At 38.7% G+C, this 13,551-nt stretch overlaps 1 protein-coding gene and 1 long non-coding RNA gene across 2 annotated transcripts in view; one reads left to right on the top strand and one right to left on the bottom strand.

Annotated features, from left to right (window-relative positions):
• The window catches only part of LOC146460708 (uncharacterized), an 18,072-nt gene extending 11,388 nt beyond the window's left edge, over nucleotides 1-6,684 (top strand). The window contains exons 2-6 of the mRNA XM_085087621.1: nucleotides 596-682; nucleotides 1,325-1,426; nucleotides 1,573-1,723; nucleotides 2,906-3,109; nucleotides 6,593-6,684. Of these exons, the coding sequence (XP_084943747.1) occupies nucleotides 620-682; nucleotides 1,325-1,426; nucleotides 1,573-1,723; nucleotides 2,906-3,109; nucleotides 6,593-6,684 (612 nt within the window). The 5' untranslated portion in view covers nucleotides 596-619. The remainder of the gene's footprint in view (nucleotides 1-595; nucleotides 683-1,324; nucleotides 1,427-1,572; nucleotides 1,724-2,905; nucleotides 3,110-6,592) is intronic.
• The window catches only part of LOC146460707 (uncharacterized), a 56,306-nt gene extending 42,982 nt beyond the window's left edge, over nucleotides 1-13,324 (bottom strand). Inside the window, exon 1 of the long non-coding RNA XR_014857543.1 lies at nucleotides 11,311-13,324. This is a non-coding gene — a long non-coding RNA (uncharacterized LOC146460707). The remainder of the gene's footprint in view (nucleotides 1-11,310) is intronic.
• Nucleotides 13,325-13,551: the final 227 nt, after the last annotated feature.

Raw genomic sequence — 13,551 nt, forward strand, 5'->3', positions numbered from 1 at the left:
GTTTGTATACCTTTAGAAGCGAAAAAAACCTACTTCGTTTTTACGCGAGTGCGCTTCCTTTAAAGCAATTTATACGATACAAGGATTTGACGGATTACCTTGAAATTTGGCCCCGAAGATTCCCAAGACACCGAGCAAAAAAACTGTGTGGGGGATTTCCGTTTTGTAAAATTGATCTCCCGCAATGGCCTTCGTGGTAAAACGTATCGGTGAATTTTTGATCGTCAAAATTGACAGTAAAATTGCGAAGCAACCAATAGGAATATCGAAAAAGCCTCACACAGTTTTGAAGATTAATGGCTTGTGATTGATATGATGCAGTAGTTTTGATTCTGCGGTCGAATTCCATACCCGATAAATTCGCTCAAAGAGACATCGGTCGTTTTGGGCTTTTGGGACGCACTCTCCTTACGGCTAGAAAAAATCAAAGCGAAATAATTTTTACCGGATAGTACATTTCATTAGCTTTGTACTGATATATAGTTTATGGTTGTTGCATTTAAGACAGCACGCAAATATTTTTTATCGCGAAGGACACATGCGAAGGTATCCGGTAACCTTTATATGATAGTTTCTTTGTTTATTAACCTTACAGAAAACTGAAGATAGCGACATTGAGATGATTGAGTGTCCAGCTGAGCCTGAGCCTGAGTTTGACAGTGGACACCTTAACAAGTTGCAGGTAAATAGAAGATATAAGGTACAGCACGAGTAGTCACAGACCAGACATCCTGATCCTTCTGCATTTCCACTATAGTTCAGTCTGTCTTATAAAGCTGCAGTTCATAAGGGTGTATTAGGTACATGTATGAATTCATAACAGCTTTTATAGTTGAAAGCAGTTCATCATGATTAACAAACAGGTTGATCAAATCAGGGACTGTCGGCATCCCTTACGGACAGTGCTTACTTTTGTTACTGCGCATACATTCTTATAAGCATGTTGAGATACACATGCTTCCTATAGGTGGTGCCTACTAATACAAGGATATTTTTGCGCTGTTTAAAACTACACGCAGAAAGCAGAACTCAGCATTAGTACTCTTGGTATCCAAAATGACAATTTATTGGAGGTTAAGTGAAAGCACGCATTTTTTAGTGAATAAACAAAGCTTCAATTTGGAAAAAAATGCCATACATTCAACTTTGTATTTTATGATTTTTTGCAATAAGTTATAAGGATATGACTGCACAACGGTAATAGTCTGGAGAAAGCAGCCAGTGGGACAGCTTATTAATGAGCAGCTGAGTGTTAAATCACAAAAAGTTGGGACAACATTTTTGTAATAATCTGCACGATTTATATATTGTAATGCTTCTTTAGGAAATGTTTGCCGCGTCAATGAAAGGGATACATGAACGCTTTGACTCCGTGGACCAAGCATTAGAGGAGTTGTTGGCAGCTAAACCTTCTGGAAAATCAAAGGTGATTGAGATGAATCTCTTAATGAAAGGTCGTTAAAAGGCTTTTAAACATTTTGCATCATGGTCAGTTGTTGCAGAGTTAAACAACCCAAGTGGCTTCATAAGGAGTGTGTGTTTTAAACAAGTTTGTCCTTCATCTGTTTTAAGGTTTCCAGACCCCTTAACCTTGTGGTAAGCCATTCACCACTGAATACGTGTGTGAGAAAAGTGAATAGTGAAAGTCAAAGTGAAAGCCCTCGAAGTCAAGGAATTCAAGGATCTCAACTCACTCACTCAGCAGCTGAAAAAGAAACAACAGGTTTGTGCATTTGTGTAAATTAATATATTGTTAGTAGTTAGCAGCTCAAGTCTCTCAAGAATGGCAGGACTCATTGTAACATAGTGGAGCTTAACATCATTAGGAGTTGGCAGCATTAGCTATTATGAAGGTCGATTAACAGTTCGAAAATGAATCAAAGAAAACAACAAGATTGGTTTACATTTCTACAAGTTGAGTTCCTGTTGGAGCCCACTTGTCCATATCGGTAATGTTCTATGTTCCAAAAGACAATTTTGTCATTGTCAAGGTATGAGAATTTTTATTTTTAAAAGGACATGTACAAAAGTAGTTTGTTAATACCAGGATTTTTTGGGGTGTCTACAAACCGAAGACCGAAAACTACAAAACGAAGACCCTTGCTAAAACGCTTTATTTGACACGAAAACATTGACTTCATTTTGTAGTTTTGTCCGCCTCAAACTACAAAACGAAGACCTTCGCTAAAACGCTTTATTTTACTCTAAAACATTGAATTCAATGAGTCTTCAATGGGGTCTTCGTTTTGTTGTTTTGCCCGCCTCAAACTACAAAACGAAGACCCTCGCTAAAGTGCTTTGTTTTACGCTAAAACATTAAATTCAATGGGGTCTTAAATCGCTAGTTTTGCCCGCCTCAAACTACAAAACGAAGACCCTCGCTTAAACGCTTTATTTGACCCTAAAGCATGCGTGGAATTTCCTGCGCGGTATTTAATTGCGATAAACAAGTTTATCACTCACGTAAATTCCGGCTAAATTCTCCGGACAAAAAATGCAAGAACGTGATCGAATAAAGCGTTTTAGAGACTGTCTTCGTTTTGTAGTTTGAGGCGGGCAAAACTACAAAACGGGAAGACCCCATTGAATTCAATGTTTTAGCGTAAAATAAAGCGTTTTAGCGAGGGTCTTCGTTTTGTAGTTTGAGGCGGGCAAAACAACAAAACGAAGACCCCATTGAAGACTCATTGAATTCAATGTTTTAGAGTAAAATAAAGCGTTTTAGCGAGGGTCTTCGTTTTGTAGTTTGAGGCGGCCAAAACTACAAAACGAAGACCCCATTGAATTCAATGTTTTAGTGTCAAATAAAGCGTTTTAGCGAGGGTCTTTGTCTTGTAGTCTTCGGTCTTCGGTCTTCAGTCTTCGGTTTGTAGACACCCGGATTTTTTGTTTTCACATTGTTTAGGGTACATTGGACACAGGAAGTTTGAGATAAAAGTATCTCCTGAAGTGATCAAGAGGGCAGAGGAGCAGGCTAGGGGTATTCCCAAATCCCTGGCATTTAACCTACTCAATATCTTGGTTGATGTGAAAGTACAGGCCGAATCTAATTTTTCTGGCCAAAATGGGAAAAAGCCTTTGGACAAAAACATCATTGGAGCAATTAAATGTAAGTCTGCAACTGGTGATTATAAATGCTTAAAATCGATTAAAAGTAGATGTTTAAAACTGATACCAACAAGGAGGAGGCATCACTGTGCATAATATTGTACACGGTAAAATTGTCATTGGCATTAAGTAAATTCTATAAAGGTCACAGATTCTTGTTGTTGTTGTTGTCGTTGTTGTTTTCTGATTGGCTGTTACTTCTCTATGGCAGTGGGATAAATAGTATTATTATATATTAACACCAATGAAATTAACCAAGTGAGCTTTCACATGAAGCTACATGAATTAAACATGATTTTTTCACTCGTGAAGATAACACGATATCTAAACACGTGAAAAGATCACCATTGCTATGGTTACATAATAAATTGCACCTTTAAATGCAATGATTTGGTATTTTATTGGTGTTTATATATTAAACAGAACATTAGATGGCTGCTTGGACCACATTTATCTTGTCGTGTTGAAAAACATTTCACTTGTTCGCTGCGCTCATGCACTAATGTGAAGTGTTTTTGGCAACACTCGAAGATAAATTTCGTATCTCTGCACGGTCATGCAACATCCTCTGTTACGCATGCATCCATTGCACTAGTCGCATTGTGAATTGTCTCTAATGTATTTAACAACAACTTCCCTCTAGAGTACTCAAATAACAACAAGACACTGGTCTGGCAGTAAATGGGACTTAACAAACCCCAATGCACGAACTTGGGTGGTTGGCGGACACACCCAGAGATAATGAATGGGAACAGAAACCCTTGGACGGTAGCAGACACCCAGTGAATGATTTGGGGTGGCAGCAAACTCATCCGGAGAACAAAACCCCCTGACTCAGAGTACTTGTAGGTAGGTTAAATAATAAGGTGGGATAACGGACCCACCCAGACTGCCATACAGGCAATAGCTAAGTGGAGAGTGTTCTGTCCCAGACCAGTAGTCCAAGTTGAAAAAAAGGCGGGGGAGGGAAAGAAGAGCAAACTTACAATGGAAAATAGATAGCGACTAGTGTGCGCTATTCATACAAGGACTGGCATAAATATTGCTGTCCTTTGAGACCTTATGCCACAGATGGCTTTAAAAACTGATAACATTCGGATAAGCACAAATTGCATGCAAATGTAAGCGATCTAGGAACAATAACATGGGCATGTCAGTGCTGATATAAATAGCAATTTTTAATGTCGCTAACATCATCCATTGCTCCGATAACAAGTTCCTTGGAATGTTCGTAATGGCGCCACTATGTCAACAAAATGGCAACTCTGTGGTCAAGCCATAGTGAAAGGCAACAGAGTTAACCTCTTTGTAGTTAATCGTACTTTACCAGTAAAGTGAGCATTAACTTTTGGGAAAATTTTTTGTTTTATTATACAATCAAATACATCGGTATTTTTCATTTCAGTTTCACTCATGTGTGCATAAATTTTGTGATTTACAGCAATGTATTGGCTTTCTGCAATATTTAACCAATTAGATTCAAATGCATGCTGAGTGTTATTAAAGTTTTTTAATGTATCCATTGCGATGCAATATAAAATAATTTAGTTAACTTTGTGTGGATTACTGGATATAATGTCAATATTTGGTTGAAGTTTTTAAGTTGCTAAATATTTATTCTTTGCAATAAAATGTCTGAGATATCTCATCTGAATGATCATTTGACTGGTTTGTGTAATCTGACAAAGATCTTTTAAAATACTTGCAGGAACTTCACTTGGCAATTAATTCAGGTCTCGGTCTCTCAAAGAGGACACTGTTGCAGATCTGACTGAGTAACTCGGAACCGGCGACAACCACCCGGGATCTAACCTGGGATCCCACCTTGGAAATTGTGGCAAGGGCTTGTTTTGGAATCCCACTCGGGATTCCAGATGGGATTCTAATATCCCACCTGGGATCCCCCTATGAACCAAACATATATAGAAAATGTTTGGAGAGTTAAAATCCCACCTGGGATCCTCCCTATCCCACCTGGGATCCCACTTGGGATCCCAGCTGGGATTCTAATCCCACTTGGGATCCCGCTGTGAACCAAACATATATAGGAAATGTTTGGAGAGATAAAATCCCACCTGGGATCCTCCCTATCCCACCCGGGATCCCACTTGGGATCCTGTTTCAAAATCCCTAGTGGGATCCCACCTGGGATCCCTAGTGGGATCCCACCTGGGATCCCTGTTGGGATCCCAACAAATATTTTACACGGGTAATAAGCTATTTTCTTTTGGCCTGAACAGAAGCTCAGTCAGTCATTTTCTTATTAAAGAACTGTGTTAACATGGTCAGATTTTTGTGGTCCACTGGTGGCCAGATTAACGGAATTCCATTGTGCTTGATTGAAACACGAAATGAAACTTATTCCTTGTTTTTATTCCACAAAAGATGAGCAACTAAGCAAAAAACAAAAGTCTACTGAGACAAAAACAAGGGATCCCCGGCGTCAGGTTGACCATGGTACCATGGTTTTTCCTTGCCAACCATGTTTGACCATGGTTGACAGTGTTGTAACCATGATTGCTGACCATGGTGTATGATCACCTCACGACCATGGTTCACTGCCAACTATGGTCAAAAACTAAATTATAAGGTTTTTTCTGGAAAATTAATAGCAAATAACAAATCAGTGATTGTTGTGACTCTCTGACATTTAAAACACTGCATTTAATTCTTATTAATTATTTTTTAGAAAATTTATATCAAACTGATTTGAGACCATGGTCAACCATGGTCAACCATGGACAACTATGGTTTGCTAAAAATTGTAAAGAGTATTGTAATTTTTAGCATTTATAGGCTACATGATAATATTTCAAAATCAATAAATTACTTGTTTCCATCGACAGTGAAAAGCAGAATTATGCCTGAATGAAGTTCTCTGTGTGAAATTTATTTTTCTTGTATCACCATGTTTTACCATGTTAGACCATGTTGGAGATCTTGTGTTACCACAAAATTTTCAATGACTGCATGATTTGGGAGAAGTTTGGTGTTTTCCCAATTATGGTATGGTAATACATGATATACTGGAATGGGATCCAAAAAAGGTCCTTATTTTTATTTCAGCTTTGGAACAGCTGTGATTCAGACGCCCAACTTTTCATGAGTCGAACCTAATGCATAAATTATTATAGTAAATCAAGTTCGGCTAATTAAGTTTGGCATCTAAATCAAAAGGGGGGATTTTCTTGATTTGGGATGACATTTATTTGAATTAAGTTTGAAAAAAAAAATATGTGATTTATTGGGCATTTAAATAGCCCTTTCTAAGAATTCTGTCTTCCCCAAATACCGGTTAAGTCATGAACCGCACAAAAATACTTCCTCATTAGTAGGCACCATCCTTACAGTTATGTAATAAAATTTTTTTGCTTGCTCTACATTGTAGTTCTCATTATTTCAATCGTTTAGGTGCTACATGCACCTTACAGAGCCTAAAGTTTTTTTTTTAACTTATCTGTTGATTTCATTCTTTCTTTATCAGACAAAAGTGCTAAGGGAAATGCAGCTTCTGGTTCACAGGATGATGATATTGATCAACCTCAACCTGTAAGTATAATTTACTTGCACAAATAACAACAAAAATTGTTACCAGCAATAATATTGATGTTAAATCACTGAATGAACCTCGAAGAAAGAAGAATAATAATCAACAGTAATCAGGTACTGCCGCTGATCAAACAAGAACAGATCTGTGCCAACCTTTTGCCAAGGCCTTGATGGAATTTCATGTGGCATTAGTGGTTCTCGAGGCTGTGCTGGCTTGTACAAGTTGCAGATATCACACTTGAGAATGAAATCTTTTAACTCGGCATTCAAGCGCGGCCAGTAGAACACTTCTCTGGCTCGTCTAAGGCAGCCCTCAATACCAAGATGGGACGAATGGACCTTTTCCATCATTTCCTTTCTTAACTTGGCAGGTACAATGAGGCGCTCGCCCTTGAACAGCAAACCATTTTGGGCTGTGATTTCATCTCGAACTTGGAAGTATGGCTTGACCTCAGCTGGAACTTCATCTAGGGTTTTAGGCCAACCTTCTAGGACATTGGACATGAGGATCTGAAGGATGTCATCCGAGGCGGTGCCCTCTTTGAATTCCTTCAGTCGTGCTTCTGAAATAGGGAGATCCTCCACAAGTACTATCTCCTCGAGCTCATTGCAAAACTCGGTCTGTGAAGGAGGTTCGTCGAGATAGGCTCGAGACAGGGGATCAGACATTACCATCAAGCTTCCTTTTTGATACTTGACATCAAGGTTGTAATGCTGTAAGCAAAGCAACATCCTTTGAAGACGCTTGGGAGCAAAACCAAGGTCCTTCTTAAAGATGGCTTCAAGGGGTTGATGATCTGTTTTAACATGCACCACATCTCGACCATACAGGTACGTATCAAACCTCTCACATGCAAAAACCACGGAGAGAAGTTCCTTCTCAATCTGAGCATAACGACTTTCCGTTGGAGTTAGAGCTCTTGAGGCAAATGCAACTGGCTGTCCCTTCTGAAGTAAGGAGGCGCCAAGTCCACTGAGAGACGCATCACTTTCAATTGTGCCTTCACGATTAACATCATAAAACTTCAACACTGGAGCTTCACAAACAAGACTCTTGATACTTTGGACAGCTTCATCATGAACAGGCAGCCAACACCATTCAGCATCCTTAAGCTCCAGTCGCCTTAATGGCTTGCAGAAACTTGACAGATTTGGTAAGAGCTTTGCTAGGTAAGTAACCATGCCAAGAAATTTTTCAAGGATTTGACATCTGTCGGGACAGGCATGTCACGTATGGCACGAACTTTGTTTGGGTCAGTCACAACACCATCCGCTGAGAGTAAATGGCCCATGAATGGTACACGTGATAGGCGAAGCTTAATCTTCTGAAAATTAAGTGTTAGATTCAACTCACGGCATCTTTGTAGAAAGGCGGTTAAATTCTGATCATGATTCTTCACTGCTTCATCTACCGTGTCTCCAAATCCACAAACAAGGAAAACATCAGCAATTACTTCAACTCCTTGCAGACCCTCAATGGCTTCATGCATCTTCCGCTGCCATATCTCAGGCGCAGAACTAATGCCGAATGGCATCCTCAGCCAACGGAAACGGCCAAAAGGGGTATTAAATGTGGTAAGGTAACTGGAGTTCTCAGTCAGTTTAACTTGCCAAACACCACTTTTGGCATCCAAAACACTGAAAACCTTGGCATTGGTGAGACGAGAGGTGACATCTTCCACTGTCGGTAAGGGATAGTGAGAGCGCTTAATTGCAGTGTTCAAATCTTTAGGATCCAAACAGGTGCGAACTGATCCATCCTTCTTGGGCACTGCTAGGACACTGGATACCCGATCAGTTGGCTCAGTAACAGGAGTAACTATCTTGTCAGCAACCATCCTGTCAAGCTCTGCCTTCATTGCTTCCTTCTTAGGAACAGGCACTCTTCGTGGGGGGTGAACTACAGGTTGCACATCCTTGCTGAGCTCAATGCTGTATTCTCCAGGTAAACAGCCAATACCTTGAAACACATCAGCAAAAAGGATTAGTAGAGGATCCTTTGTGACATTCTCAGAAACTGCTGACTCTTTCTTTGGAGCTGCAACTACATTATTGACAGAGGTATCAACACCAGGTACCATAATCTTCACAAGACCCATGCCTTGGGATGACTTCAAACCAAGCAAAGGAGTAACATCTTGATCAACAATAACAAAGTTAAGTTCATGCTTGCTACCTTTATGTGCCACTTTCAGCCTTGCAAAACCAAGAGCCTTTCGCTTTGAGCGATCGTGCATAACTAGTGTGATGTCTTTAGGAACAATGTTAGCTTTACTGTAATCTTTTGTTGCCCTGATGTAATCCTGTAGTGGCAAGATATTTGCAGAAGAACCAGTGTCAATTTGAAAGGTTACTGATGCTGAACCATTCAAAGTAAGCGAAACAAGAGCTTGATCTTTACCACTGACACTATGAACGTAAAAGACTTCTTCTTGTTCGACCATGTGAACTTTTGCATCTTCAGACTTGCTTCGGCACTTGACTGCAAAATGGCCTTCTTTACCACACTTCTTGCATTTCTGACCTGAAGCTGGACACAATTTCCTTTCCAGTGCATGTGTACCACCACAAAACAAACACTCTTTAATCTTGGGAGGGTCCTTGCTGGGAGGTTTGCGGCGCGGAACTTTCCCGCGCTTGGGTTTCGACCTTTGCCCCACTGCATTAATATCTTCGTTAGCTGAAAATTCTTCTGAGATTTCTGTCGCTCGCGAGTGAGTAACTTGACTTGCTTTGATAGTTTCGATGGCTTTATCTAGGTCGAGGTCTCGCTTTCCAAGAAGCTTTTCACGAACTCTGTCATCCTTCACACCAAGAATTAGCCGGTCGCGAACGAGCGATTCACGAAGTGCGCCAAAACCACATGATTCTGAAAGCTTCATCAATGCAGTTATGTAACTATCAAGCGATTCATTTGACCATTGCTCACGTTTGAAGAAAACATATCTTTCGTAGGTTTCGTTGCGTGCAGGGACACAACGCTCCTCGAACTTTTCCTAGACCTTGTCAATTTTTAGAGGGTCCGAATTTGAAAGGTTTCGTACATGTCCATTCCTTCTTTGCCGATCACATTTAACAACGAAGCCACCCGAACTTCCTATGCTTTCTTGTGAATGCCAGCCGCTAGCTCGTAAAACTTCCATTCACGACGAAATGATTTCCAATTTTCTCCTTGATGCAAACGGTCGGAAAGATTCAACGGCGAGGGGATTTTAGCGGTAGTACTAACAGCAGCCATGTAAAACGTGCGACGATCCAAACACACTCGAACGAAAACTATAGACTTCAGTGAGCCTACCAATAACGGACGAAGCGTTGGACTTGAAGACTTCCAAGCTAGGAAGTGAACCTTGATAATTTGGTCTAGATCCCGCTCTCTGACACCATGTTACGATCAACGTAAGGACACCGAGCATCAATACAACTCAATAACTTTAATGGCGGCGAGCAAATGACCACGAGGTTAGATTACATAACAATAAATCACGTGATACAGAAATGCATGCTAATTTATGCAGTATCACAACAAATGTATGTAATGAAATAATAATTTTTGTATTATCTAACTGACAATTATGTATCTAATCAACACTACATTGTTTTTTTTCTCTTTTGCAGGCAAGCTTGGTTTCTAAATCTGCAGCAGAAAGGGTGAGAGGCAGTTTGAAAACATTTACCATTTGGATGGTTTAATTTGGTGCCAAATATTAGTGAGCTGCATAGCCATATATAAAAGTACAAGATGAAGCATGAACAAAAAGCATCATCTTGCTGAACAAATTAAAATATGAAAATATGGTTCGGTACATCAAAATGTAATTAAAATCTGCGAAGGCTTAATTTTGGCTTTATCTGCAAGTACGTATTGATGCTAAATTGTGTTTTTTATCTTGTAATCGAAAATGTTCGATAGCTGATAATAGCGAAACTTAGTTACTTGTTCAAATAAATTTGTGTTTGTTAGCAACTTCCTCAAAGAAGGTTTGGGTAGAATTAAGGGGGACTTACTTTAACTCAAGTAGTGTAGATAGACTTGTTACTAGACACTATTTCATTGATAGCCTGCGAACAGGCTTCCCGGCACACTCAGACCGGGAAGCCTATTCGCAGGCTATGTCATTGATGGCATATTTCTCATAAATATGTGATTGAACATGTAAGCATCAAAATTTTGTATACTTAGAAATTTATGATCAAATCAAATTCCAAATTGACTCTTGAGCACCACCCTAACTGTAATCTCAAGTTAACTTGGTTCTACCTTCCCTAAATATTGTCATTATTACTTTAATCCGACAAAATGATGTTCGTAATGATGTGCAATTATTGTAGACCAATTTTCATCATACTGTACGTTTTTTGTACACTAAAGTTCGCAGAGTGAGCTTTGTTTTTACCTGCACAGATAATGCAAAATTTTGAAAATGTCATGTTTCCTTTGACACTGCCTATAGTGAAAGTCTCCCCCCGTGTAACTTTTGTTCAGATAATTCCAAGTCCCTACCCATTGTCTTGATAAAGCCAGGTCATTAAAGTATTTACTTTTTTTACTTTATTTCAGCTGTTGCATTCATAGTGCCAACATGAAAGTTTCAAAATATCACATTGTTTGGTGCAAGCGCACAATGCTCATGTTGCCATATTGTTTCTAACCTTTATATTTTATTGCTATGATGTCTTAAAATGAAATCGTTATTTTCATTATCCTTTATTGTTTATATATTTTAGTTTATTTGTACTTTTGTGACCCCTTTGCTGGTCAAAATGGGACATCATCACATCTAAACTGATTTGACTTTGCAAAAGTACAGATTAGCATAAGAAAATAATAAAGGGTCAAATTTCACCGGAAATTTTCTGCCGTGAGAAAAAATTCATACATTTTTAATAGTTTTTGAAAATCTCCATTTTCCGGCATTGAATTTGACTTTATATTGAGATTTATTGTTACTCATGTTTTGAAGCAAGTGCATATATTTTATAAGTGCAAGGAAGATTATTTATAATATAATAAACTCTTAGCATGACACGAACAGGATGACTGAGTTTAAGAACTTAAAAGGAACAAGAGCTTTTAAGTCCTCATTGCCTTAAACAAGAGAAAACAAGGGGATAGAGAGGGAAACGAGATAAGTGAATTTCACTTAACTTATGACCTAAACGGAAGTCTTTTTCCTGAGTCTTCCGCAAAGGGTCAAATGTGACGTCACGGAAGTCATCGGAGCATGCCAATGTCGCATTGTATAATATGGAAACTGTTTAATATTCACATCTCCCAAGGGCTCTTCCTCTCTGTCCCCTTATTTTCTCTTGACTCAGTGGGTGTTTGCTTCAGGTTGGAGGCAATATTTTTCTCGAGTATTTTTTAATAAGGAAATTGGTGTAAATATGACATATTTTTCTGAATTTAATTAAATACCATCGTTAAGAATTTTCTCATGAACATGAGGTTAATGTTTATGTCAGGTAACTCAAAAAAGTGTTGTGGTAATGGCAAATGCCATATTTTGCTATTACTGTATTGCGCTTTATAGTGTAGAGTCGTTAACTTAGTTAATGCTATAATAAACATTTACTCTATAATTCTTTTCCTTTCTCTTTTCTGTACGTGCTCTTCTTTTCACGATGAGTTGCAAACCCCATTTTTTTTCAGAGGATACATTTCGTAATTTTTAAGTAAAGTAAGGCACATGGACGGATTTTTCTTCCCAAAATTAAGAATTAGTTGCGTTAAAACGAGCTTTAGTAATGTGCGTGCACAAGCTCAAGCAAAACAGCGAACATTGCAAGAAGGACATTCTCTGTAATAGTTTTGTAAACCGAAATATTGTTGTTGCTGTCTTCAAAGATAAGGGTGTAAATTCCATCCAATTTTATAGTTCGCCTCAATTTTTTTGCAAACAACGGGTTCCCTGCTCTAAAGTTCACGCAGACCCAAAAAGCGATCTTGGCGAATTACTATTCTAAAACGTGAACCGGAGACTAGTGCACATGTATTTTGTTATCAAGAAGATAAGAACCTGTTTATGAACCTATATAGCCTACATTTCTGTTAAGCACCAAATGTATAAGAACCTATTGAGGCTTAACTTGAAAAATTCAGGTTCTTATTCGTGGGTTTTTTTACTTTAATCCATGAGTTGTTGTGTTTACGAATGGAACAACAAGTTTGTTGGTTTTTCATTTGAAACAGACCACTAAAATTTTGGCATCATGTCCAAATGGATTGCCTTGAAAACTGTAATCATCATGTCTTAATGGTTTGTGATCTCGGCTGTACAAATCAGAAGACTTCATCCAGTACAGAGATTTCTCATTGAAAACAATCCTGAGCACCCTTTTGTTAGGAGTCTCTAACTTGTCTCTATTTCGGGCCCCACAAAAATGCCAAACTGTTGAACAATATCTATTTTGTGGAATTCTGAAAGCCTTATAACAGTTACATTTTACAGCTGTTGGTACTATTTTTCGAAAGCGGGAAATTACATTAACCAGCTGATTATTGACCTTAGTATACAAGTATTCTTTATATGGCTCAGAGATCCGCAGACTCTCAGTCGCCTGGAAATTGATCGATGTTCACAGTTCAGGATTATTTCCGTGGTTCCAAAGTTCCGGGAAAGCCATTTGATATTAACGATCTCATTGTTTTAGCCGTTCCAAATAGAATACGAGGGTCTGAATGGGGTTAACTGACAACTGACAAATAGCCAAAATTTCTACTGACAACTGACAAATAGCATAAAATTTACCGACAACTGACATTTATACTCGCTGGTACTGATAACTGACGAAAGACCTGCTGCTACGTTTTTCGGCTAACAATTGATATATTTTATACCAAATCACCAAACAAACGTGTACAATAAACAGCAGCAGAGTAGGGCGTCATAT

This window comes from Pavona decussata, unplaced genomic scaffold (assembly GCF_977016875.1).
Source record: "Pavona decussata unplaced genomic scaffold, jaPavDecu1.1 SCAFFOLD_207, whole genome shotgun sequence".
Classification (NCBI taxonomy): domain Eukaryota; kingdom Metazoa; phylum Cnidaria; class Anthozoa; order Scleractinia; family Agariciidae; genus Pavona; species Pavona decussata.